The following is a 24,008-nucleotide window of genomic DNA, read 5'->3' on the forward strand; positions in this document are numbered from 1 at the left end:
TTTCCCAGACTCTAATAGGACTGAACTCCCCAACTCCCTAGAAGTTAGACATGGCCATGTGACACTTCACCAATGAAGTGTGTATAAGTGAAGTTTGTCCCCAGAGGGCTGGAGCATTTAATGTTGATTAAAACTCTGCTCCCAGTGATGGAGCCTCCAATAGCCTGGGTCACGAGAGACCATGAGTTGAGCAGAGTACTCCCTCTGTCTTCATTGATATGTAGCATGATGAGAAACAAACTTTTATGTTAAACCACTGAGATTTGGGGATTATTTGTGACAGAAGCATAACCTTGCCAAATACAATATTAAGTGTTCCCAAAATAGAGTTTATGTTTTTATGCAAAATGGAATTAAGTTTCAGGATCTGATCATTATAAACAAGCATTTTGCCTGCATAAATGTCCAGGACCACTGCAAAGTTATGAAGGATGTGGGGCAATTCTTTGTTATTCCAGCCTATCTTCATCCCTTTCTGCCCCAGCCCAGCAAGATTGGTAGCATGCCCTCAACCATTATGGCAACTCAAACACCAACCCCACAAATTCCCGAAACACTCCCTTAGGAAGTAGCACTGCCCCACTGAGAACATCTGACCTTCAGGGACCAGGTAGATCATAAAACTAGTGAAGTAGGCTGGACCAAAACTGAGATCCAGGGAGCAGCTGTGCTTCTAAAGGAGTAGCCATTGCCCACTCCAACAATTTGTTACCATCAAGGAAAATACTCTGAGTTGCCAAATCTTTCAATGATTCAAGAGAAGGCTAAAATCCACATTCTTGTGTGAAATATTTTCATATTGAAACTGAGAGGTTAATCTGATCAGGTCTGCCTGCCCTGCTTGTCCAGGAATTGAAGGCAGCACACCACTGCACTCTAGCCTAAAAGACAGAACAAGATCCTGTCTCTGAAAAAAAAACAAAACAAACAAAAAAAAAAATTGCATTTCAAAGTGAAGAAACAGACTGAACATTGTCCAAGTTGTAAAAGAAAGTAATCATCTCAGGACCACTCTGGCAAATCTTTATGTAAAAGGGAAGGTAAGGGCCTCAGGCACCTGTGAAGAGCTGGCCCCACAAACCATTCATTAAGGAAACTCCTTGCTGGCCTCCTATAAGCAAGGGTATTAGGACTGTAGGCTGTGTCTACCTCCTAAAACAAAAGTCTGTTAGATTCCACGCTAATAACGAATTACAAGTTTATCTTCCCAGGTGCAGAACAGAGACAGGAGAGGATCACACATTCTTCCACCTGCCCAGGGACATCTACATAATTGATGCTACTTCTTTCACTCCCTTTTTCTCTTCTAACACTGGCCTTATCTCATGTAAAATGTAGATTTTCCTGGGTCTCACAAAAATGTAACTATTTTGTCTCACTACCCACCCAACCTCTGCATTTTTTTTTTCCCTTTCTGCATGCCCTATCAGCCTTTAAATACCAAAGCTCCCAAATTCCCCTTTGGGAAAACAACCATGGATTTGTCTGTGGTTTGTGTTTTTCCCAGCACATCTTCAACTTTGGCTTAATAAACCTCCATTGATTGAGACTTTTGCTTCAGTCACTTATTTTGGGTTGTTAAAGTATATAGTGACTTACCCAAGCTGTATAGTTGGATACCAGTAATCACAATTGCTAACATCTGCCATGTGGTCTTTACTGCAAAATCTTATTTAATAATAAGGTCAGTTCTATTGTTATTCCACTTAACTAATTAATAGTAGAATCCAGATCTTCTGATTCCCAGGCCACCACTTTGTACTCTTTCCTGCCAAACTGTCATAAGTCATTCCATTAAAAAAGAAAAATATCCAGTTGGGTATGGTGGCTCATGCCTGTAATCCTAGCATTCTGGGAGGTGGAGGTTGAGGATCATTGGAGTTCAGCACCACCTTGAGCAAGGGCGAGACCCCGTCTCTACTAAAAATGGAAAGAAATTAATTGGCCAACTAAAAATATACAGAAAAAATTAGCAGGGCATGGTGGCACATGTCTGTAGTCCCAGCTACTCGGGAGGCTGAGGCAGAAGTATCACTTGAACCCAGGAGTCTGAGGTTGCTGTGAGCTAGGCTGACGCCATGGCACTCTAGCCTGGGCAACTGAGTGAGACTGTGTCAATAAAAACAAAATCCTACTTTCCTGTCTCACCTATCCAGAGTTTCCTTGATTGCTCTTTTAGGGCTTGTTATAAAGAGTGCTGCACAAAACTAAGTGGCAAATATAAAATATGAAATAAAAACTAAAAAGAGGAAATAGTGTTACAAAGAAGGTGCGCGCCCGGTGGGGTCTGGTGTGTTAGGCTGGTGGCCGGCCCCCCTCCCTTCCCTAGATCAAAAAAGAAAAGGCTCATGAGACCAGACCCAGGAAGGATCTGCCAAGGATGACTGCCCTGCTGAGAACTACCACACCATGATAAGAGAGTTTTGGCTCCTGGATTCCACAAATACCTCCAGCCCCTCCTATTTCTCAGTGACCACCAAAGGTCTTCCCAGCTTTTCCCGCCAAAAGTCCCTAGCCCACCCCAAACGGTATAAAAGGCCGCACCCCCTTCAAACGGAGGCGACTTCTGGGCCCCCATTCTCTTGGGACCCCAGAACCTTGTCCAGGAGTGCATAATAAAGCCACCTGGTTTGGCCCCACTCTCTCTCTCTTCTCTGCAGCCGAGAGACCTTACAGGGCAGAGCTGGGGGCCGTTGGGGGGCGCAGGGAGGGCCTGTTAAGTGCCCTGCAGGGTGCACAGGGGTCCTGGAAGAACGTTCAGAAGGAACTTTCAGGCAAACAAGTCCTCCGGGCTGCTTGGGGATGTGTATCTTATGTCATAACTTGTACTTCCTCGAAACTTTTTTTAAGGGAAAGACGGCAAGGCGGCCGAGGGAGAGGAGAGGAGTCCCGCGCAGGGAGCGGCGGCCACGTGACCGCCAAGATGGCCGCCCCTGAGGACGGCTGCGCGGCGGGGCGGGCGTCTGCGCGCGGGCCGGAGCGGGCGCCCGAGGCTGGAGAAGAGTTCGAGATCGTGGGCCGGAGCCAGCTGCCGACGCCGGGCGAGCTGCGGAGTGTGGGGAGGCCGCGGGCGGCAGCCGAAGGCTGGTCAGCACCCATCCTGACCCTGGCGCGAAAGGCCACGGAGAACCTGTCGGCGAGCTGCGGGGGCGCGCTGCGCGCGGCCGCGGTGCTGGGCGGCGGGGACGGCGGCGGGGACGGCGCGGCGCGCGCAGGTAGGCGTGTGGCCCGCCCAGGTCGCGGCGGGAGCCGGCGTCGGAAGCCTGCCGCGCGGGGGCGCTTGCCCTGTGAGGGCCTCGGCTCGGGCGGGATGGCGGCACTCTGCCCACCCAGTCACGTTAGATGAAGGAAATCGCACGTTCAGGTGTAAGAAATCTGTACTAGTTTTTGAAATACTGAAGACGAAACCAGTGCTGGTCTCCTGCCTTCCGGTCCCGCGACGCCCGGCCGCACGTTGGAGTGCGGGCTCCCCGGCGCGCTCCCGCTCCCGCCCGAGGCGGGGTTTCTTTGCTCACCCAGTGATCTCTTAAAATCCTTTTGAGCCCCTGCAATCTAGAATGCAGGTTCAGCATACCAGTGAAAAGAATGAAAACATTGAATGGTTTATGATAGTAAACTTTTGACTTAGACCTCTAAAGCCAGACATTCAGAGCTATGCTATCCAATCCAGTAGCCCCTAGCCACGTGTGATGTTGAAATGCAAAATTAAACTTCAATTAAAAATTGAATTCCTCAACTTTGTTTTTGTTTTTTTGAGACAGAGTCTCACTAGCCTGGTCTAGTGCCATGGCATCAGCATTAAAAATTGAATTCGACTTTTTTTTTGAGAGAGAGTTATTTACTTATTTAAATTTATGTGTGTATGTATGTATGTCAGAGTCTTCGCTCTGTTGCCTGGACTAGAGTGCAGTGGCATCATCATAGCTCACTGCAACCTCAAACTTACAGGCTCAAGTGATACTTCTGCTTCAGTCTGCAGGCATAGCTGGGACTACAGGTGCTCAACACCTCATCAAATTTTCACTGGGCCAATTTTTCTATTTGGGGTTTTTTTTGTTTCTGAGACAGAGTCTCACTCTGTCACCTGGGCTAGAGTACCCTGGTGTCAGCTTAGCTCACAGCAACCTCAGATGCCTGGGGGCTCACGCGATCCTCCTGCCTCAGCCTCCCAAGTAGCTGGGATTACAGGCGTGTACCACAACACCAGGCTAATTTTTGTATTTTTAGCTCTTGCTCAGGCTGGTCTCTAACTCCTGAGCTCAAGCAATCTTCCAGGCTTGACTTCCCAAGAGTGCTAGGATTACAGGCGTTAGCCACCTCACTCAGCTAAATTTTTCTATTTTTTGTAGAAATAGGGTTTCATTCTTGCTGAAGCTGGTCTCAAACTCCTGGCCTCAAGCAATTCTCCCACCTTGGCCTCCCAAAGTACTAGGAGTACAGGCATGAGCCACTGCACCTAGCTTTATTTTAAGGGCATGGGCTCAAGAAGCAGACTATTTTGGTTCAAGTCCTGGCTCTACCACTTCTAAGTAACTTGGTGAAGTTACTTAAATTTTTAATCCAGCTTTCCTTTTTATAAAACAGGGATAATGTATCTATTACCTGGGGCCAGCTAAGTAATTTGGGAGGCTCAGTGCAAAATTCAGGCCTTGGAGCAAAATGAAATCATCCTTCCCTCCCTACTGCCATAATGGATTACAACTTCCCTGCAGGGATGGGGTGGGTGAGAGGCCCCTGCCCACTTGCTTAATGTGCTGTGGTACCCACCCTGCCCTGACATTCTGGGGATACAACCCCTCAGAATGTCACCTGACCCCTTCTGGACCAGGTGTAGTTGCAAAGTGGGGATCAGGGCGGTTAGGGAGAAGCCCCAGGGCAGCTGAAGATCTGTCCCAGGGAGGCAGTGGAAGGTGGGCCCACACTTGAGCCCCCACACACACACTTCTTCCAAAGAATTTCACTTACAAAACAAATTCAAGGCCAGGTGTGGTGGCTCACACCGGTAATTCTAGCACTCTGGGAGGCCGAGGTGGGCGGATCACCCAAGGTCAGGAGTTTGAAACCAGCCTGAGCAAGAGCGAGACCCTGTCTTTACAAAAACATAGAAAAGATTAAAAATACACAGAAAAAATTAGCCAGGCATGGTGGCGCATGTCTGTAGTCCCAGCTACTCGGGAGGCTGAGGCAGGATTGCTTGAGCCCAGGAGTTTGAGGTTGCTGTGAGCTAGGCTGATGCCACAGCACTCTAGCCTGGGCAACAGAATGAGACTCTGTCTCAAAAAAAAAAAAAACAATTTAAAGATAAAATTATTAAGAATTTCAGGGCTGGGCATGGTGGCTCACACCCATAATCCCAGCATTTTGGGAGGCCAAAGCAGAAGGTTTGAGTGAGGCCAGCAGTTTGAGACCAGCCTGGGCAATATAGCAAGACCCTATCTCTACAAACAATTTTAAAAATTAGCTGAGCATGGTGGCACACACCTGTAGTGGGGAGGCTGAGGTGGGAGGATTGCTTTCATCCAGGAATTTGAGGCTACAGTGGGCTAAGATCACACTATTGCACTCCAGCCTGGGCAACAGAGGGAGACCCCATCTCTGAAAAAATAATAATAACTGTAAGATGTCAGGATATATAACACATAGATTTTTTTATTAGTCAATTTAAAGAAAATACTGAATAAATAACTGCCATTCAATCTGGCAAAAAAAAAATGGGTTACAAAGGGCCGAAATTTGGGGAACTGCTAGATGAGTTATATGGCTGGGCCCTAAGGTCACCAGGATTTGAAGTCATCAAGTAGGAAGTGGAGGTGGGGAAAAAAAGGGCCACAGGCAGCAGCTCTGCAGAGGCTTCAGAAAAACCGGGTAGGAGTAAAACAATGGCCACCACTACGGCCAGGGCCAGGGCCGGCTCATCTGTCTCTTTTCCCATGAATCTGCCTACACAGCGGTAAAGACAGTGATGGTTTTCAGAGGGAGCAGTTTAGGAGCAGAGATGCAATGTGAACAGCACTCTTGCCAGATAACATTTTTTCCCTGATACAGGTTAAAGGAAAACGCTGTGGAATGTTGACGAATGCTTCCAATACTTGTTTTACAGTGTTAGCCCACGTGGGTCTGGTACCACAGTGATTGTGTTCTCCTGTTGGTTTTGGGGGATTTTTTTAAAGTAATAAATGAATATGATTTTTAAAAAATCAAAACGTACAAAAGAACATTCAACAACTAGTAAGTCCTCCTTCCCAGAAACTGTCCCCAGTGCTACTTATTGTGTCTTTCTGAGGATGCGCACATAGGACTGCATGCTGCTTTTTAGAGTGATGCCTGCTAAGATTTAAGTAACAAAACCATGGTATTAGAATTAATGTGCCAAGTACAATGTCTTACACATGAATGCTCATAGAAGGCATCCCTTTATTTTAAAATTATGTAGATATATTTGTCATTAGGTCAGTGGTATGTATTATGCCTTTCTGTTCTCTTCCATGGCAGATTTTATTTTCCAGGTATAACTGGTGCAGCTCCTTCCAAACTGAAGCATGATAACTTTTTCCCCTTTGCATTGCCAAACTACTTAAGTTAGCCATTGAGATAAGTGAAAATTCTTGAAAATTAGGAAAGTTTAAGATGTTTTTCTTCCTATCAATACAGGTTAACACCATATTGTATTATAAGATCTTCCAAGATACCAAAGGGCTACTCAAAACCAAAAATCAAATTTATAAAGAATCAATCAGGCTGGGTTCAGTGGCTCACACCTATAATCCTAGTACTCTGGGAGGCTGAAGTGGGAGGATCACTTGAGATCAGGAGTTCAAGACCAGCCTGAGTAAGAGCGAGACCCTGTCTCTACTATACATAGAAAGAAATTAATTGGACAACTAAAAAATATAGAGAGAAAAAATTAGCCAGGCATGGTGGCACATTCCTGTAGTCCCAACTACTTGGGCAGCTGAGGTAGGAGGATCAGTTGAGCTCAGGAGTTAGAGGTTGCTGTGAGCTAGGCTGACACCACGGCACTCTAGCCCATACAAGAGACTCTGTCTCAAAAAGAATTCAGTTTAGTATAAATATTGACATTTTAAAATAAAACTTTTACATGGTTCTTTGAAGTGTATCAAATGGTATGTAAAGACCTTAATGAACTAATAATCACTACCATCCATCTTAAAAATAAATAGCTAGTTATTTAATATTGAAAATTGAATTTGAATTTCCATTCCACTGCTGGTATAGATTCTTATCTTAATGTAATAGATTTATATGTGTTTTTTTGTTTTTTTGTGGTTTTTTTTTTGAGACAGAGTCTCACTTTGTTGCCCAGGCTAGAGTGAGTGCCGTGGAGTCAGCGTAGCTCACAGCAACCTCAAACTCCTGGGCTCGAGATCCTACTGCCTCAGCCTCCCAAGTAGCTGGGACTACAGGCATGCGCCACCATGCCCGGCTTATTTTTTCTATATATTTTTAGTTGGCGAATTAATTTCTTTCTATCTTTAGTAGAGACGGGGTCTCGCTCTTGCTCAGGCTGGTTTTTGAACTTCTGACCTTGAGCAATCCCCCTGCCTCAGCCTCCCAGAGTGCTAGGATTACAGGTGTGAGCCACCACACCTGGCCTGGTATCTAATTTATTTTTGTGTTCTTTTATTTTTGTTCAAAGCAAATAATTGAACATCATCTGACTTGCAACCTAATCATATTAAAGAAATTTCTCAACTTCTGGGAAGTTACCAAAAAACAGTTTTACCAAGACTTATCAAATGATAATTATATTTCTTATTCTTCCTCTTTGTCACCTTGCTTAACACAGAATACTCAAAATGGTTGGGGACATCTAAATAGTGCTTATTTTATTACACCTTTGCCAATACAATATTTTTTGACAACTTTAGCAGGCACTTCAAATCCATTTTCATAAACCTAAAGCTGGCAGTTTTGGCTCATTTGATTCATGGACAATGTCCATCAAGTTAATGGCACATCTTAGGAATGCAAATTGGAACTGGCTGAAAACAATTACATATATTTATATTTGTGGGGCGATGTTTAACTTTCTACTTAGCAAAGGGCTAGACACAACCCCTCTCCCCCAAGACCAGGTTTTTTTTTTGTTTTTTTTTTTTTTTTTTTTTTTTTGAGACAGAGTCTCACTTTGTTGTCCAGGCTAGAGTGAGTGCCGTGGCGTCAGCCTAGCTCACAGCAACCTCAATCTCCTGGGCTTGAGTGATCCTTCTGCCTCAGCCTCCCGAGTAGCTGGGACTACAGGCATGCGCCACCATGCCCGGCTAATTTTTTTATATATATATCAGTTGGCCAATTAATTTCTTTCTATTTATAGTAGAGACGGGGTCTCGCTCTTGCTCAGGCTGGTTTTGAACTCCTGACCTCGAGCAATCCGCCCGCCTCGGCCTCCCAAGAGCTAGGATTACAGGCGTGAGCCACAGCGCCCGGCCCAAGACCAGGTTTAACTAAGTAAAATAAAGGAACGAGAAACTGGAAACTCTTCCTGTTTTTTATTAGATTACTTGATTAATCACTTTGCCTCCATTTGTGGGGGACTTTCTGCAGCCCTGGTCACTGCAAGAGGCGTAAGGAGTGAACTGCCCTTCTGCAGAGCAGGAGGAGAAGCAGTGCCTGTGAGACTTGAAGATCTGGAAATTGAGTTCCTTAAAATATCTGGACATAGCCGGGCGCGGTGGCTCACGCCTGTAATCCTAGCACTCTGGGAGGCTGAGGCAGGCGGATTGCTCGAGGTCAGGAGTTCGAAACCAGCCTGAGCAAGAGCAAGATCCCGTCTCTACTATAAATAGAAAGAAATTAATTGGCCAACTAATATAGATAGAAAATTAGCTGGGCATGGTGGCGCATGCCTGTAGTCCCAGCTACTCGGGAGGCTGAGGCAGAAGGATTGCTTGAGCCCAGGAGTCTGAGGTTGCTGTGAGCTAGGCTGACGCCACGGCACTCACTCTAGCCTGGTCAACAAGCGAGACTCTGTCTCAAAAAAAAAAAAAAAATACCTGGACATGCCTAGCCTTTGTCACGACTGAAGTGTATATTTATTCCAATTTGAGAACCACTAAATTATAGAACTGGGCATGGTGACTTCTTTAAGGATAAGTCTTTACAAATTGTTTCAATGGTTATTGGTCTGTCTCTTCAGGGTTTCTCCCCCTTGGTGAGGTTTTACAATTTTTATTTCCTTTGTGAATCATCCATTTCATTAAAGTTTTAATATTTATAAAGGTAATACATAGGATTCTCTTGAAATTTAAAGATATTTATACCACTCCCATCCAAATGCTTTTCTTAACCTACTTTTCCCTCTCCACAACCAAAATACTATGAAATAAAATGAAATCTTAAGGCTTCCTCACAACCAGCTGACTGAATGGACCCCCTTCTGGCCAAAGGGATATCCTAAAACTAAATTGTCTGCCATGAGGAGAGAGGTCAAACATGCCTCACCACTTCAGTACAGCACTCACCAGCAGCAAAACCTTGCCCCCAGCTGGCACTCACAGTCCACACAATAGTCTGTGCTGTGCATTGATGACAGATCCGTTTTGGTCTTGTGTGATGAGGAAAGCTTTAAAGCACTGAAAGCTTGTTTTACTTTATAGGCAGCTTTACTTGTAATGTAAATCAGAATAGGAAACATATGCATATATGTTTTCATTATGTTATTTTTTAATATTCACAATTTTATTTTGATAAATGAAAAATTAGAAAAGTCATATCACGGCTGTCAGCTAAAGTTGACTCTCAGCTGTGCACCTTCATTCATATCACGGCTGTCAGCTAGTAACTGTGTGCGTTCATCTGTGGCTGTCGACTACAGTTGACGCGGGGCTACAGTCGACACTGGTACCGAAGTGGTTAACCAATTACAAGTCAAATATCTTTAAACCTACCTGTAACCTGTAAGCCTTGGCTTCAAGAAGGCCCACCTTTTGGGCCAAACCAATGTATGCCTTCCATTTATTGATTTATGACTTCACCTGTAATCTCTGCCTCCTTGAAATGTATAAAACCAAACTGTAACCAACCCACAGCAAGTCCACTTGTTCAAGGCTTCTTGGGTGTGGCTCCAGGTCATGGCCGTCAAATTTGGCTCAGAATAAACCTCTTTAAATTATTTTACAGAGTTGGGCTTAGACCGTTTTTTCTTTTCTTGGATTTTGCTGAATTTAGAATTTTTAGTTCCAGGATGTCTCAATATTTACTTAAGACCTTTATTACAAATTTATTCATAATATTATTGTTCTTTCAGATTTAACTATAGTTTTTTTTTTTTGTTTTTTTTTTTGAGACAGAGTCTCGCTTTGTTGCCCAGGCTAGAGTGAGTGCCGTGGCGTCAGCCTAGCTCACAGCAACCTCAAACTCCTGGCTCAAGCAATCCTCTTGCCTCAGCCTCCCAAGTAGCTGGGACTACAGGCATTCGCCACCATGCCCGGCTAATTTTTTGTATATATATTAGTTGGCCAATTAATTTCCTTCTATTTTATAGTAGAGATGGGGTCTCGCTCTTGCTCAGGCTGGCTTCGAACTCCTGACCTGGAGCAATCCGCCCGCCTCGGCCTCCCAGAGAGCTAGGATTACAGGCGTGAGCCACCACACCTGGCCTTAACTATAGTTTTAAAAAACTGTGTATATATGTATACATAAGCTCCTTTTTTTTTTTTTTTTTTTGAGACAGAGTCTCCCTTTGTTGCCCAGGCTAGAGTGAGTGCCCTGGTGTCAGCCTAGCTCACAGCAACCTCAAACTCCTGGGGTCAAGTGATCCTTCTGCCTCAGCCTCCCTCTGGGACTACAGGCATGCACCACCATGCCCGGCTAATTTTTTCTATATATATTAGTTGGCCAATTAATTTCTATTTATAGTGTAGACGGGGTCTTGCTCTTGCTCAGGCTGGTTTTGAACTCCTAACCTGGAGCAATCCACCTGCCGGCCTCCCAGAGTGCTAGGATTACAGGCGCAGGCGTGAGCCACCGCAGCGGGCCATACATAAGCTCTTTGAACTTATATATCCATACTGATGCCCATGAAATAAAAAAAAGGATTAATATCCAGAATATACAGATCAGTAAGACAAAGGCAAGCAATTCAATACAAAAGTTAAAAGATGGAGCAGGCAGTTCGCAGAAGAAATAGTAGGAGAGAGCTGCAAACTGAAACAATATGGCCTTCCGCCCCAGTGGGGCCGCAGATCTTTGAAAGACCGAACCGAGGCGGGCAGAAAGGGGGCGCAGCCCAGGAAAGCCCGGCTCCCCAGGGGCGGTAGTTTTCCTGCCAGACCGAGTTTGGGGTATAAATTCTTTTTTAAATTTCTAGGATGCCAGCTTACTGGGTTTGAGAGAACTCTTGCCAGGAACTTGTCACAGATATCCAATAAGGACTACAGACAAGACTTTTTCACTCTCAATACATAGCAACAAGATTAATGGAGCTGTAGCTGAGCTCATTCGGTTGTCGGTTTTACCTACAGACAAAGCGTGTAAAAATTGGAATTGCCCACTATCCGTGGACGAAAGGCTGGCAACAACAAGAATGAAAGTCTGGAGCCGAGGGGCAGATGCCTTCCCGCTGGCCCTCGGCTGCCAGCGCGAGACAAAACAAATGCCCAGGCCCAGCAGGAGAGCTCCCGCCCTGCCTCGGGCAGAGAACGCGAAATGGCGTCCACGACCTCGACCTCCGTGGGCGTGGCCGCGAGCTGTACTTGTCCAATCGGAATCCTGGGGGGAGGAACGCTCTCCCGGCACGCCTTCCAGCTTGGAGCAGTGCTTCCTGATATTTGCGCCCTTCCATTGGTTGAAAGTGGAATAGGGTTGTGGGAGAGGCCAATCGTGGTGAGTCTTGGTAGAGCCGTCGCCGTAGCAACGCGCGGAGCGGCCTGGGAGAGGCCTTGAGTAGGAAGTCGAGGGCTTCTCTTCTGCCCCAAGGACCAAGCCATCCAGGCGGGACTGCGGCCTCCAGGCATCAAGGACCGGTGGACTGCGAGTCCCAGCTGTTCGCCCGCCAGCACGTCCGCGCCCTGAACAGACCCCTCCGTTTGGTCCCCTGCCTGGCCCGTCTTCCTGCCATCGCCCGACGTCCGACCTCTCCGCCCCGGACCACACTCAGTCCACTAACGAAGCTGTCCCTACTTTTGCCCCACAGCTTCCAAGTGCCAGATGATGGAGGAGCGTACCAACCTGATGCACATGATGAAACTCAGCATCAAGGTCTTGCTCCAGTCGGCCCTGAGCCTGGGCCGCAGCCTGGATGCAGACCATGCCCCCTTGCAGCAGTTCTTTGTAGTGATGGAGCACTGCCTCAAACATGGGCTGAAAGGTGAGCCTGAGGGGACGTTCGGGAGAGTGAAGTTTGGGCTAGGTGTTGGCTCAGCATTTATTCATCAGTGCCAAAATTTGTTCTGGGTGCTGGGGTAACAGCAGTGTACAGAACAGACCGGTCCCTGCCGTCAAGAAGCGACATTCTAGAGCAGTGCAGTCCTAAAGAAATGTCGCGAAAGATACATAGGCAATTTTTAATTTTTAGTAGCCACGTTAAAAAAAAAAACAATTTAAACACTAATTTACTTTAATTTACTAATTAGTTAAAACACTAATTTACTTTAAAACTTAAAGATTAATTTAAATATATTTTATTGAACCCAATGTATCCAAAATATAATCATTTGATACATAATCTATATTTAAAAGCCTTATTAATCAGATATTTTACATTCTTTTTCATCTAAGACTTAAGAATCCACTGTGTGTTTTACACTTACAGCACATCTCAATTCGGTTCCTGAGTTGCACTAGCCACATTTCAAGTGCTCAATAGCACATGTGGCTAGTGACTGCCTTGGACAATGCAGTTCTAGAGGACAAAGCAGACGGACAATAAAGGCAGAAACATAATTACAAAATACTGCGAATTCAAGGAAGCAAAATGAGTTAAATGACAAAGAATCAAAGAAGGAAACTTTCAGCCAGGGTGGGAGGGGAAGATCTTAATGAGAAGGTGAAATGTGAGCCAAGACCCAAAGGAGAAGAAGAAGCCAGCTATGCAGAAATTTGGGGCAAGAACATTTAGCTTAAAAACAAGCAGATGCAAAGGGCGGAGGTCCTGAGTGAGACCAGCCTTGGCTTGAGGAAGACCAGGTAACTGAGGTGTGCTGAGAGAGAAAATGGGAAGAGATGAGGTCATGGGAGTAGGCTTATGTAGGCCCTTAAAGGTCATGGTGAGGAGTTGGATTTTATTTTAAGTGTATTTGCAGGATTTTAAATAAAAGAGAAATGTGACCCATCTTGCATTTTTAAAAGAACTTCTAGCTATGTGTAGAGCAGATTGCAAAGGGCAGGGAAGTAACAATACTAGGATCAGTGGGTTATTACAGCAGTTCAGGTGACAAATGATAGTGATGATTTGCAAAAAATCAAGCATTGATCTTGCCATCAGGAGAAAGGAAAGGGAAGAATTTCCCAGATGATCATATGAGGCACCTATTTTATTGGATGGGCAGTAACTACTTGGAGAAAGAGCATAGTAGGTATATCAGAGAAACTCTATTGTCAGAGGGAGGGAGAGCTAATGTGTTACTTAGCCTCTCCCAGTCTCCAAGGCTAAATCAAAAGAATTAAGTACTGGAGCTCTGCAGCTTTCATTTGGCTTTTGGGAGAAAGACTGGGACCCTGAAGAAGTTTTGCAACCTGTTCTTATGAGTAACACTTCTGTTTCCTCTTTTAGTTAAGAAGAGTTTTATTGGCCAAAATAAATCTTTCTTTGGTCCTTTGGAGCTGGTGGAGAAACTTTGTCCAGAAGCATCAGATATAGCTACTAGTGTCAGAAATCTGCCAGAATTAAGGTGAGTGAGAAGTAGTTACATCTATTTGATTTTTTTGAAAACTCTCTATCGTTTACCCATTTCTCAATTCTTTGCTGATCAAACTTTTTTAATTTGGAAAAAACTGTAGCATAAACCATACTCAGACTTTAGTCCCAGCTCTGCTGTTTGTTATGCACATGATCTTGAGCAAGATTTGCCCCCTAGACCTCAGTTTCCTTTTCTTTGAAATGGGAACAGTGACTCCTGCTTGCCACACAGGTTAAATAGATTGAAAAGGTGTTGTCAACCAAAGAGCACTCACAGAGGGAAAAGGAGTTATGATTACACTACTGGAATCAACTGCTTCAGATACATATGGGCAGTTTTCTGAATGAATAATACATTTTGGGCCAGATTTTAGTCTCCATGACAAGGGGCATTTGTGAATAGGCTGTGACTAATTATTTGCCATGTCTGGATTTGCTCTTGGGACCTCTATGCATAGGCTCAAAGTCTGCAGAACACCAATAAGGCATCATGGAATTTGGCATTTAGAAGGGGCCTTATGGATCCTTAAGCCAATATAAAAGAACCCTCTTGCAGAGTCTCGTACAGGGGCTTGCCCTATACCAGGCATATGCTGAGGACATTTCTTTTCATTTCATTTAATCCTCCACAACAGCCCTCCAGGATAGCTGTTGGTCCTTATTTATAAGAGTGGAAATTGAGACTTAGAGTGTTTAAGTAATTTGTCCAAGGACCTTGGCAAGGGAGTGGTGGAGCCCAGAAGAGAACACAGGTCCTTTTGACTCTGGATCCCACAAAACTCCACTGCTGCCAAGCCCTGTTTATTCTTCTCAGGATTGGATTACAGGCGTGAGTCCCCATGCCCAGACCTGTTCTTTATATGGTACAATTTCCCATACCTTTTCTGAATAAATAATTAGGAAATAAAAGCAAGCCAAAAAATGTAATTTTTTTACAATGGAATTGTCAAACTTCTATTATTTGACTACCCAGAAAATCACTACTACTGATATCTGCCAGGCACAGTGGTTCTCAGCACTTTGGGGAGGCCACGGCAGGAGTATCACTTGAAGCCAGGAGTTCAAGAGCAGCCTGGACAATCTAGCAAGATCCTGTCTTTAAAAAAGACAAAAATCTTTGTCAGTATCCTTCCAGATTCTTCCAGTGCATAGTCAGACAAATAAGATTCTATTTTTATTTTACCCCCCTAACCCCCGACACACACACACCATGGCACTGTATTGCACTCATTCTCATAGAGGACAACTTCACACTATTCACCAAAATTACAAATGCGTTTGCCCTTTGACCCAGCAATGCCACTTACAGGTGTTCTCTCTTACAGACGTCACACATGAAGGTGACCTGTGCAGAATTATCTATTGCAGCATTATTTGCAACAGCAGAACATTAGAGCCAGCCTAGATTTAAAAAAGAAAACCAGCTAGATAAATTACAGTGTAGTCCAATAATGAAACACTAAATCTATGAAAAAATGCACTCAGTCCTTAGTGTACCGATATGGAAAATTTTCAAGATGATGTTAAGTGAAATAAGCCAGTTGAGAACAGTATGTAAAGCATGTTGACTTTTTTTGTAAAGTAGAGAAAAGAATTTGTACTTGTTTTCAGATGCATAAAAATGTTTTGGAAGTGAACCTAAACCAAGACCATTGTATTAACATGTGGGAAAGGGGGAATGGGAAGGTGGAGGATAGGTCAGAGAGAACTGCAACTGTATACCTTTTAATACTTTCTGGTTTGTAAACTAAGTATAGGTATTATTGCTATTCCAAAAAAATTTAGTTTTAAACTGTATATACAGTTGTGTAGTGTGTTTTACATTTAATATTAGAGTATCAAATATTCATCTATAGCATCTTTTTTTCTTTTTTTTTGAGGCAGAGTCTCACTCTGTTGCCCAAGCTAGAGTGCTCTGGTGTCAGCCTAGCTCACAGCAACCTCAAATTCCTGGGCTCAAGCGATCCTCCTGCCTCAGCCTCCCAAGTAGCTGGGACTACAGGCACGAGCCACCATGCCCGGCTGATTTTTATATTATATATATTAGTTGGCCAATTAATTTCTTTCTATTTTTATGGTAGAGATGGGGTCTCGTTCAGGCTGGTTTTGAACTCCTGACCTTGAGCAATCCACCCGCCTCGCCTCCCAGAGTGCTAGGATTACAGGCGTGAGCCACCACGCCCGGCCCAAAGGCTTTTTTTTTTTTTTTTTTTTTTTTTGAGACAGAGTCTCGCTTTGTTGCCTAGGCTAGAGTGAGTGCCATGGCGTCAGCCTAGCTCACAGCAACCTCAATCTCCTGGCTCAAGCAATCCTGCTGCCTCAGCCTCCCAAGTAGCTGGGACTACAGGCATGCGCCACCATGCCCGGCTAATTTTTTATATATATATATTAGTTGGCCAATTAATTTCTTTCTGTTTATAGTAGAGACGGGGTCTCGCTCTTGTTCAGGCTGGTTTCGAACTCCTGACCTCGAGCAATCCGCCCGCCTCAGCCTCCCAGAGAGCTAGGATTACAGGCGTGAGCCACCACGCCCGGCTCCAAAGGCTTTTTTATTGATGAAATTAGAGTAGCCCTTCTGAGCCTGGCTTCTGAAATCACCGAGGCTGCATTCTGACCCTGTGGCATGGTCTTTGGCTCTGAGAGCTCCTTTTATGCAGGTTATTGGTTACAGCCTTACCTTTACTACTTTCGGATGTTACAAATGCAGCTACTCTCTTAAAACAGATTCTTTTTCTTCCTTCAACAGTTCTAAGTCTATAATTGGGAGTCCCTTTTTTCTTTTTCTTTCTTTGTTTTTTTAGAGATGGGATCTCACTATATTGCCCAGGCTGGAGTGCCAGTGGCTGCTCACAGGTGCAGTCACACTACAGCCTTGCACACCTGGGCTCAAGTGATTCTCCTGCCTTAGCCTCCTGACAGCTGGGACCACAGGCATGTGTCATTGAACCCCGCTCTTTCCTTTCTCTTAGTGTTTAATGTAGGCCTTTTCACAGTTGTACCTTTGAGATCGGTTGCACAGCAGTGTGAATGTACTTAACACTACTGAATTACATGCTTACAAATGGTTGCAGGCCGGACGCGGTGGCTCACACCTGTAGTCCCAGCACTCTGGAGGCTGGGAGGGGCGGATCATTTGAGCTCAGGAGTTTGAGGTTGAGCAAGAGCAAGACCCCCGTCTCTACTAAAAAATAGAAAAATTAGCCAGGTGTGGTGGCGCATGCCTGTAGTCCCAGCTACCTGGGAGGCTGCAATAGAAGGATCACTTGAGCCCAGGAGTTTGAGGTTGCTGTGAGCTAGGCTGACGCCACGGCACTCACTCTAGCCCGGGCAACAGGTAAGACTCTGTCTGAAAAAAGAAAGAATGTTTATCCATTATACAAATCTAACCTGTTATTTCCTGAATCTCCGTGAAATTTTATAAATATATGCAAAGCATTATCTAATGGTATTTTTTCCAGAAATCAGATTTTTGTGGCTTAAAATTTTTTCCTTTTGTATTAAAAAAAAAAAATACATGCCCTGGCACAAAATTCAGATAGTGGCCAAAGGTGTGCAGCGAGCCATTCTCTCTGCCTGCCCAGACAGTGTACATTTCTTCCCGCACCCCAAAGCGGCTATTCTTAGAGTATTCTCTGCATTCATAAGCATGAATATGTATGAACATGTATATCTCTCTGGCTAAATTGAGGGTTTATTCTGTGTTTGTTGTTGTTATACCACAACAGTTTGACTCTCTGAATTCTAGGACAGCTGTAGGAAGAGGCAGAGCTTGGCTTTATCTTGCACTCATGCAAAAGAAACTGGCAGATTATCTGAAAGTGCTCATAGACAATAAACATCTCTTAAGGTATTATGTCACCTCTTTTTTTATCTTTTGCTTTGTAAATAATTAGAACATAGCTCCATAGACCATTTTTAGTTAAAATGAGAGTATATAATGTTCAGAAAAATTTATGACTGGTTCATTTTTTATATTTATAACTATATGACTAAACAGTCTTTATAAAAGAACCTTTTCAAGTCTGATAATTTATTAACAGAAGGGAAAAATCTCTCTAGAGTTAAATGTCTTGTCTAATTGAGATAAAGTAACTTTAATAGCATGGCCTAAAACCCAAGTTTTTCAGTGTTTTCAAGTCATGGCTTATTATTAAAAATATCTTTACATGATAAATGCTGATTTAGAATATTTCATATACTTTGTACTCTGAGTACAGTTACACTGAATAACTTTGAGTTGCTGATTTTGTTTTAATGAACCAGTTCGTTTTATCAGTTAATTTTTTAATTTATAATTGACACATAATTATACATATTTATGGGGTACAGTGTGGTTTCAATGCATGTATACATTGTGTAATGACCAAATCCAGGTAATTGCCATATCTGTCACTTTGCTAATGAACTGATTCTTAAGACAGTAAGTTCTCATGAACACATACACACACATGCACACACACAGTGGCCTGGGTGCCATTGGATGTGGTAACCTAGTAAATCATTGGTGAGCAAAGCAGTAATAGACATGGGGATGGAGCCTCACAGCAAATGGCCAAGATGACTGGCAGGTAAGGACATAAAGGCAGCAAGTTGCTTTGTAGGACACAGGAAGAGGGAAGAGTTTTATTCTTGGACATGAGGAATCTTTGGAATCCCGTTACTGTGTAGAAGTAGTTCATATCACCTTGGAAGAGGAGCCCCTGGAGACATAGGAGGGGCAGGGTGATGTCAGGAATGCAGTGGCGGAGAGGAGATGAAAAGGGCTGGTGTCCTGGGTCTAAACGGAGGAGTTAACCTTAGACAGGAGGAAGGAAGAGCCCGTTCTACTATAGGAAGAGGGGAGAGGACACAGAGGGAACAGCACTGGAAGTGACGGTAGGAAATAGAAGGGGGCAAAGTGGAAAAGGCGGGGCAGGGCGGGATGGGGTGAAGGAGGAGTAAAGGTGTTTCTCAGCCTTGTCCCTGTCTTCTCCATCTCTTGCAGTGAGTTCTATGAGCCTGAGGCATTAATGATGGAGGAAGAAGGGATGGTGATTGTCGGCCTGCTCGTGGGACTCAATGTTCTTGATGCCAATCTCTGCTTAAAAGGAGAGGACTTGGATTCTCAGGTAAAATGGAATTTTGGCTCTAGATAGAATATCTTCAATAGGCCAGGGATGTTACATAGCATCTGCAGCCGTGTGCTACACCAAAAAAGGGGCAGCTGGCAAAGAGCCCCCTGGTAGGGGACTGGGTGAGGTACTGTGCTGAGGGGGAGGGAGCAGCTGGAGAAGGTCTCAGGAAAGGGTGAAGAGTGGCATGGCAGAGGCACACACAGAAAGCTCGGCTTGTTTGGTAACCAGCAGGCAGTTCTCTGTGGCTGGGACTTAGGATGCTCAGTGGACACAGTGAAGGTGGAGGCTGGGCCCAGTTTTTAGGCCATCAGTGCCATGCTAAAGGGGTTAGCTTGTATCCCTTGAGCTTTGGAAAGTTGCTGGAAGTTTTTAAGCTGTACACTGAAATGATCAGGCCTGGGTTTGAGAAAGATCAATCTAGTAGCCATTCAGGTCATGAATTAGAAGTAGCCAAGAATAGAGACAGCAAAAACATTGAGAAGACTAATCTAGAAGTTCCAAAAGGTTGGATGGAAAGTGGTAAGATAGAGTCAGGAGAGATTTGTGAAGTCAAGTTCATAAAATGGGCACAAAGGAAAGTAAGTGGTAAGGTGTGGAGCTCCCTCTGGGGGGAGGCACAGCCCCTCGGGATGTGCTTTCTTCCTGCATGGGAACTGGTGGCCAGGGCTGAGGCCTGAGCTCCCAGTGGCAGAGACTGCAAACGTCTGCAGGGGAGCAGGCACCCTGACCCATCTTCCACCTGCACCCTCTTGTAGCTGTGGCTGGGCAAGTACCCAGGTTTTTTTTTTTTTTTTTTTTTTTTTGAGACAGAGTCTCGCTTTGTTGCCCAGGCTAGAGTGAGTGCCGTGGCGTCAGCCTAGCTCACAGCAACCTCAAACTCCTGGGCTCAAGCAATCCTGCTGCCTCAGCCTCCCGAGTAGCTGGGACTATAGGCATGTGCCACCATGCCCGGCTTAGTACCCAGGTTTCTTCCTGCCACTCATTTGGACCTGAAAAAGTCAAAGTTTGCCTCATCCCTCCACACCCAGGTAACTTTTTTGGTAACCTCTCCTTTTTAAAAAAAATAGTTTGTTTTTTCACATGTTGAAACTTTTTCCAAAAAATTACGAGAAGTATGTTTGAAAAGAAACTGAACATCGGCCAGGTATGGTGGCTCACACCTGTAATCCTAGTACTCTGGGAGGCTGAGAGAGGAGGATTGCTTGCACCCAAGAGTTCAAGACTAGCCAGGGGCGGTGGCTCACGCCTGTAATCCTAGCTCTCTGGGAGGCCGAGGCGGGCAGATTACTCGAGGTCAGGAGTTCGAAACCATCCTGAGCAAGAGAGAGACCCTGTCTCTGCTATAAATAGAAAGAAATTAATTGGCCAACTAACATATATATAGAAAATTAGCCGGGCATGGTGGCGCATGCCTGTAGTCCCAGCTACTCGGGAGGCTGAGGCAGCAGGATTGCTTGAGCCCAGGCGTTTGAGGTTGCTGTGAGCTAGGCTGACGCCACGGCACTCACTCTAGCCTGGACAACAAAACGAGACTCTGTCTCAAAAAATAAAAAAAAAGAGTTCAAGACTAGCCTGAGCGAGAGCAAGACCCCGGCTCTGCTAAAAATAGAAAAACTAGCTGGACATCATGGCACGCACCTGTAGTCCCCATCTACTCAGGAGGTGAGGCAGGAGGATCGCTTGAGCCCAGGAGTTTGAGCTTACAGTGAGCTACAATGACACCACTGCCACTGCACTCACTCTACCCAGGGTGACAGAGTAAGACTCTGTTTCAAAAAAAAGAAAAGAAACTAAACATCACACATACTCCTGTTACATCAGGACAGTAACTCAGTGTTACATTTTGGTATATATCCTTCCAGCACGTGAACAAAGGTGTGCGTGTGTGTATTTGTGTATTTTTGAGTGAGATGTTTTGGCATTTTCTTTGTTTACTTAGCCAAACTGATTCTTCTTAGTACTCCATTTTGTAATTTTTAAAACTTTAACAAAATTTTCCACACAGCTCTCAATGACAATAGAGATGTAAAACCATTGTAAATGGTATTCTCTCTCTCTTTTTTTTTTTTTTGGAAACAGGGTCTTGCTACGTTGCCTGGTCTAGAGTGCAGTGGTGTCATTATAGCTCACAGCAACCTCAAACACTTGGGCTCAAGCAGTCCTGCTGCCTCAGCCTCCCAAGTAGCTGGGACTACAGGCATGCGCCACCACGCCCAGCTAATTTTTCTATTTATAGTAGAGATGGGGTCTCACTCTTGTTCAGGCTGATCCCGAATTCCTGACCTCAAGTGTTACACCCACGTGGGCCTCCCAGAGTGCTAGGATTACAGGCCACCGCTGGCCTGTATTCTTTTTTTTTTTTTTTTTGAGAGTCTCCCAGGCTGGAGTGCAGTGGTGCAATCATAGCTCACTGCAGCCTTGAACTTCTGGGCTCAAGTGATCCTCCTACCTCAGCCTCCTGAGTAGCCTAGACTACAGGTGTTCACCACCATGCTCAGCTAATTTTCTAATTTTTTGTAGAGACAGGGGTCTCACTGTGTTGCCCAGGCTGGTCTCAAACTCCAGGCCTCAAGCAATCCTCCTTCCTTGGCCTCCCAAAGTGCTGGGATTACAGGTGTGAGCCTCTGAGTCTGGCCAGTATTCCATTTTTTAATTACTATAATTTAACCAATACCTTATTAATTTAGGTTGTTTCCATATTGTAACAACAATATTATTAACATCTTTAGAGCTTTTTCATTGTCCATTTATTTCCTTAAGATAAATTTTAGATTTGTGTACAAGTATACACATTATACATTTTGATAGATCCTGTAAAATTGACCTCCAGAAAAGTCTTCCATTGCACACTCCACTGGCAACATGTGAGAGAACCCATTTCCTCTTGCTGACTCGGTATATGATGAGCACTCTTGGTCTTTTTCAGTCTGATGAAACTACTCATCATTTCAAATTTATAAATATTTTTTCATGTTTTATTTGCCATTGGTGGTTCAGCATTTGTGACTATCTTTTCATATCCTTCTTAGTTTTCTGTCTTTTTCCACTTCTTTGTTATAGACTAAGGATATTAACCCTTTATTAGAATTTTTTGTTATAAAATTTTTTTTCTGATTTCTTAGGGGTTGGTTTTTTCCAGTTGAATATGTTTTTTATGACTTACTTTTTTATTACAAAAGAAATGCATGCTGGTTGGGGAAAATTGGGCGTTATAGAAGTCTATAATGTTCAAAGAGAAATTTAACCTCCCTTTCTCCCATCCCCCCTGAGTTCCTCCCTGTTCCCCACAGGTAATCGTAACAATTTGGGGGAAAATCTTTCTAGAAGCTTTTCTGTTTTTCTATGCATTTATGTATACATAGGTTTTGTTTTAAATTAAACCTTTTCTGGTTTTCTATTATTGTGTAACAAGTCAACAACAGTCAAGCTATAACAGTCATGGTATCTCTCACAGTTGGCGTTGACTGGGTTTAGCTAGGTGGTTCTTGCTCAAGAGCTCATGTGATCACAGTCAGATGGTGGCAGGGGTTGGAATCACCTCCCATCTCTCCCATGTCTGTCTTCTGGTCTGAGAAGACCGAAAGAGCTGGGGACTGGAACAGCAGGGACCTTTAGGGCATCTCTTTTTACATGTGGTTTTCATATGCTCCCCACCAGCATGGCTTCAGGGTAGCCAAGACTTCTTACATGGAAGCTCAGAACTTTAAAGATATGTGCCTCAAGAGATAGAGCCAGGTGGAAGCTGTATTGCCTCTTTAAACCTAGCTGTAGAAGTCACACAGCATCATCTGTACTGCATTTTACTCATCAAGACAGACACTAAGGCCTCCCAGGTTCAAGGGTTAGGAATATAGATTCCCTGTGGTAGGAGGTGTATCAGAGAAGTTGGAGATATGTCTTAAAACCATCACACATAGCTTTGGGCTTTTTTTTTCTTTTTTCTTTTTTTAATCATCAGGCCTAAAGTGTCATTAAGCTTCAAATGCGATTACTATAATGGGGTTAATGCAGTACATATTATTCTTTGACTTAAAATTGTATCCTGGAGCTTTTTTATATTATTACACATCCATCAATTGCGTTCTTTGTTATGGTCATGTAGATTCTATGACAGTGGTCTCTAACCTTTCTGGCACCAGGGACTGGTTTCAGGGAAGATAATTTTTCCACAGACAGGGATGGAAGGTGGTTTGGGGATGATTCGAGCACATTATATTTATTGTTTATTATTTTATTTGTTTATATTTATTTATCTCTGCTAATGATAATCTGTATTTGCAGGCGCTCCCCAGCACTAGCATCACTGCCTGAGCTCCACCTCAGATCATCAGGCATTAGGTTCTCATAAGAAGTGTGCAACCTAGATCCCACGCATGCGCAGTTTGCAGTAGGGTTCACGCACCTATGAGAATCTGATGCCACTGCTGATCTGACAGGAGCAGAGCTTATGTGGTGATGCAAGTGATGAGAGCGGCTGTAAATACAGATGAAGCTTCAGCTTGCCCACAGCTCATCTCCTGCTGTGTGGCCAAGGCCACAGATGGGTCTCTGGGGATTGGGGACTACAGTTCGATGACATGGCTCTAGGAATGGCTCCACTTACTCACTCTCAACTGCTTTATTCCTTAGCAATGCCTTTGATGTTTAGATGTGTAAGGGGTCTTGATCCTCCCCATTCCCAGCAGGGGTAGAGAATTTTCCTGAAATACTAACTAGACTATTTTACCAAAATTTAAGGGAAGAAAGCTCAGTGTCAGTTAAGGTCACCACTTTAGTCTAGAGATCCAGAGAGAGATCTCTCTCTCCCTCTCCTTTTCTTAAACTACTTTGTACCCAAAGAACTTTGTTGATCTTTATAAACAATGTTATTATTGATTAAATACGCAAAACTAATCTTAACTAGGGGATGAAATTTCAGAATATTCTCTTAAATCTGACATCTTGTAATATTTTCTTCTAGAAGGTTGTAGGGCTATTTTTCTTTTGGTTTGTTCAATTTATTGCCACTTTATAGAGCTGGTTAGCCTAACTAAATG

General features: G+C 44.1%; 1 protein-coding gene across 4 annotated transcripts in view; it reads left to right on the forward strand.

Moving 5' to 3' along the window:
- The first annotated feature begins 2,900 nt into the window (after positions 1-2,900).
- The window catches only part of RUFY1 (RUN and FYVE domain containing 1), a 56,976-nt gene continuing 35,868 nt past the window's right edge, over positions 2,901-24,008 (forward strand). For 3 of the 4 annotated variants that reach the window (XM_012789948.3, XM_075993721.1, XM_075993719.1), the window contains exons 1-5: positions 2,901-3,215; positions 12,155-12,328; positions 13,733-13,850; positions 17,604-17,705; positions 18,843-18,966. In XM_012789948.3, the coding sequence (XP_012645402.3) occupies positions 2,924-3,215; positions 12,155-12,328; positions 13,733-13,850; positions 17,604-17,705; positions 18,843-18,966 (810 nt within the window). In that variant the 5' untranslated portion in view covers positions 2,901-2,923. The remainder of the gene's footprint in view (positions 3,216-12,154; positions 12,329-13,732; positions 13,851-17,603; positions 17,706-18,842; positions 18,967-24,008) is intronic. The other variant, XM_075993720.1, reaches the window with a different exon arrangement.

Source organism: Microcebus murinus, chromosome 17 (assembly GCF_040939455.1).
Source record: "Microcebus murinus isolate Inina chromosome 17, M.murinus_Inina_mat1.0, whole genome shotgun sequence".
NCBI classification, from domain to species: Eukaryota; Metazoa; Chordata; class Mammalia; order Primates; family Cheirogaleidae; genus Microcebus; species Microcebus murinus.